Source organism: Osmerus eperlanus, unplaced genomic scaffold (assembly GCF_963692335.1).
Source record: "Osmerus eperlanus unplaced genomic scaffold, fOsmEpe2.1 SCAFFOLD_648, whole genome shotgun sequence".
Classification (NCBI taxonomy): Eukaryota; Metazoa; Chordata; class Actinopteri; order Osmeriformes; family Osmeridae; genus Osmerus; species Osmerus eperlanus.
This window is the reverse complement of record NW_026911065.1, coordinates 12,501-15,000: the sequence shown is the minus strand read 5'-3', so window position 1 is coordinate 15,000 and position 2,500 is coordinate 12,501. Positions and strand designations below refer to the sequence as shown.

Below are 2,500 nucleotides of genomic sequence, written 5' to 3'. Positions count from 1 at the left end.
TGTGTGTCGCCCGCAACTACCTGGGGGAGGCCATCAGCCGCAATGCTTCCCTGGAAGTAGCATGTGAGTCTGTCTGCCTCTTACCCGTCTTATCTCTGCCTGTTTCTAGCTGCCTCTGTCTATCCCTGCCTCTCTCTACCTGTCTCTACCTGCCTCTATCCATCCCTGCCTCTTTCTACCTGTCTCTACCTGCCTCTATCCATCCCTGCCTCTCTCTACCTGTCTCTATCCATCCCTGACTCTCTCTACCTGTCTCTATCCATCCCTGCCTCTCTCTACCTGTCTCTATCCATCCCTGCCTCTCTCTACCTGTCTCTATCCATCCCTGCCTCTCTCTACCTGTCTCTATCCATCACTGACTCTCTCTACCTGTCTCTATCCATCCCTGCCTCTCTCTACCTGTCTCTATCCATCCCTGACTCTCTCTACCTGTCTCTATCCATCCCTGACTCTCTCTACCTGTCTCTATCCATCCCTGCCTCTCTATACCTGTCTCTATCCATCCCTGCCTCTCTCTACCTGTCTCTATCCATCCCTGCCTCTCTCTACCTGTCTCTATCCATCCCTGCCTCTCTATACCTACCTCTGGCTGCCTCTACCCCGGTGGCGCACAGGCAACACGTTTGTCCCTGGTGCTCCAGGCGTGCTGTCTTGATGAACCTCCAGCCAGACTGAGACACGTCCAGTAAACACTGTCTCATTCTAGGACATTGGAGCGAGTAGTTAATAATGTCATTATTTCAGAAACACAATTTTAGTGCCGCAGGAAATTGCACAGTGTTTGTTTTGAAAATGAATTACACTCAGACTGAGAGAACTCATTCAACATTTAATAGACAAAAAGGTTGGAGTAATTGCATTAAAGGCCAGTGTTTGCCGGGCCTTGCTTTTGAAGATCTGTCATTTCCTTAATGACTGGTCAGGAGAGGTCCTCCAAATAACACAGCCATGCCATTCACAACACACTCAGGAGAAGAAACAATGTATTCTTTTCATTGGCTTTACTGTCATGTTTACAGCTTCTGTATAGCTTCTGTATAGCTCACTGTATGTTTGTCTTTACAGCATATTGCGAGATACATCCTAATGTTAGGATAGCATGTGACAAGAGATTGCGTCAAGCTTGATTCTTGGTTCCTCTGCCAGACAAAGCGAGGGGGAGGGAGGAGTGGGGGTTTGGCCATGGCAGGGGGGTGGGTTTGGTCGGCCAGGGGGAGTGGAGGGGGAGGGGGGCACAGATGAAAGCCCAGTTGGACATTTGACACAGGCTTACAGGGGTGTGCAAGGGAACACCAACAGGCAGAACCTGACCTGCAGATAATCTTCCCTTTGAAGCCGGGCTCCCCCTAACTCCCCCCTGCCCCCCGCCCCCCCGAGGGCCAGGCTGGAGATCCAGGGGGGCCCTGAGGGGCCAGTCCTCCTCCCCCAGACCCCTGAATCATGTCCACCCTCACCCAGGCTCTCCCCGGAGCCGGACACTGCTTCAGCCAGCCCACACCAGGCTCCACTCCGAGCTGCGTTCAGCAAACTGGTCCTAGATGTGTTTAAGCTTCGTTAATGAATGTTACCCACTGGATACCCACTGTGTGCATGCGAAAGGAGAGGAGCGAGAGGCTGCCAGGTCCGGGGTCATTAGGAGAGAAGCAGTATTGGGCTGGGGCCATTGGGGAATCGTCCGGACTGGTGCTTAAGAGAGAGAACCTTTTCATGAAGTCTGGTCTTTGCGCTGATCAATATCATCGGCTTCTTTATGCTTTGTTAGGGAAATAGACGCCGTCCATCCTGTAAAGAGAGGTAGCACGTGTAAATCAGCGCTGTTGTGTGCGCTTGCTGTTATTGCGTGTGTGTGTGTGTGTGTGTGTGTAAATGGGGTGCATTGTGCGAAAGCGGAGCAGAGGAGAGGGGAAACAGGAGAGCTGCGAGAACCTGATTGTTCCTGGGGTGATCATTTTGATCGCTTTCAGCAGCAGGACTGGGGTGTGGAGGGCGGAGGGGGCGGGGGGGCGGGGACTACACCGTATTGGATGGGGGTTGCTGTGGCCAACCGTCTCTGATCTGGTCCTGCCCCCCCTCCGGGACCTCGGCAGCCCCCAGGTGCCAACTGTGTGACAGCAGCTTGATCTATCGATCGCTGTAAGAGGGCTCTCCCAGCCTAAATGAAAATTCATGAAAAATTGATGAAGTCTCCCGATTATTCTTTTTTTTTCTTTTTTTTTCTCTCTCTGCTCACACTGTTCCTTTGCTGTTTCTCCACCTTTCTTTTCCTCCTCCACCTTCTCCCTCTTGTCCTCTCCCCCCTCTCCTCCTCTTCCTCCTCCTCCTCCTCCTCACCTACCTTTCCTCACTCTTCTCCTACTCCTCCGTCTCCCCTTTGTCCTCCCTCTCCTCCATGCCAGGCTTGAGCGGTCAAGGTAGTTTCGGGGAGGTGGTGGAGGCTGTGGTGCTCTGGGAGGGAGGGCTCAGTGGGTGAGGGGTCTGGTGCTCTGGGAGGGAGGGCTCA

At 53.1% G+C, this 2,500-nt stretch overlaps 1 protein-coding gene across 1 annotated transcript in view; it reads left to right on the top strand.

The window, feature by feature from the left end:
• zgc:77784 (uncharacterized protein LOC402947 homolog) overlaps window positions 1–63 on the top strand; it is a gene marked incomplete at both ends in the record, with an annotated part of 327 nt that extends 264 nt beyond the window's left edge. The window contains one exon of the mRNA XM_062455100.1: window positions 1–63. This exon is cut by the window's left edge and continues 264 nt beyond it. Within this exon, the coding sequence (XP_062311084.1) occupies window positions 1–63 (63 nt within the window).
• Window positions 64–2,500: the final 2,437 nt, after the last annotated feature.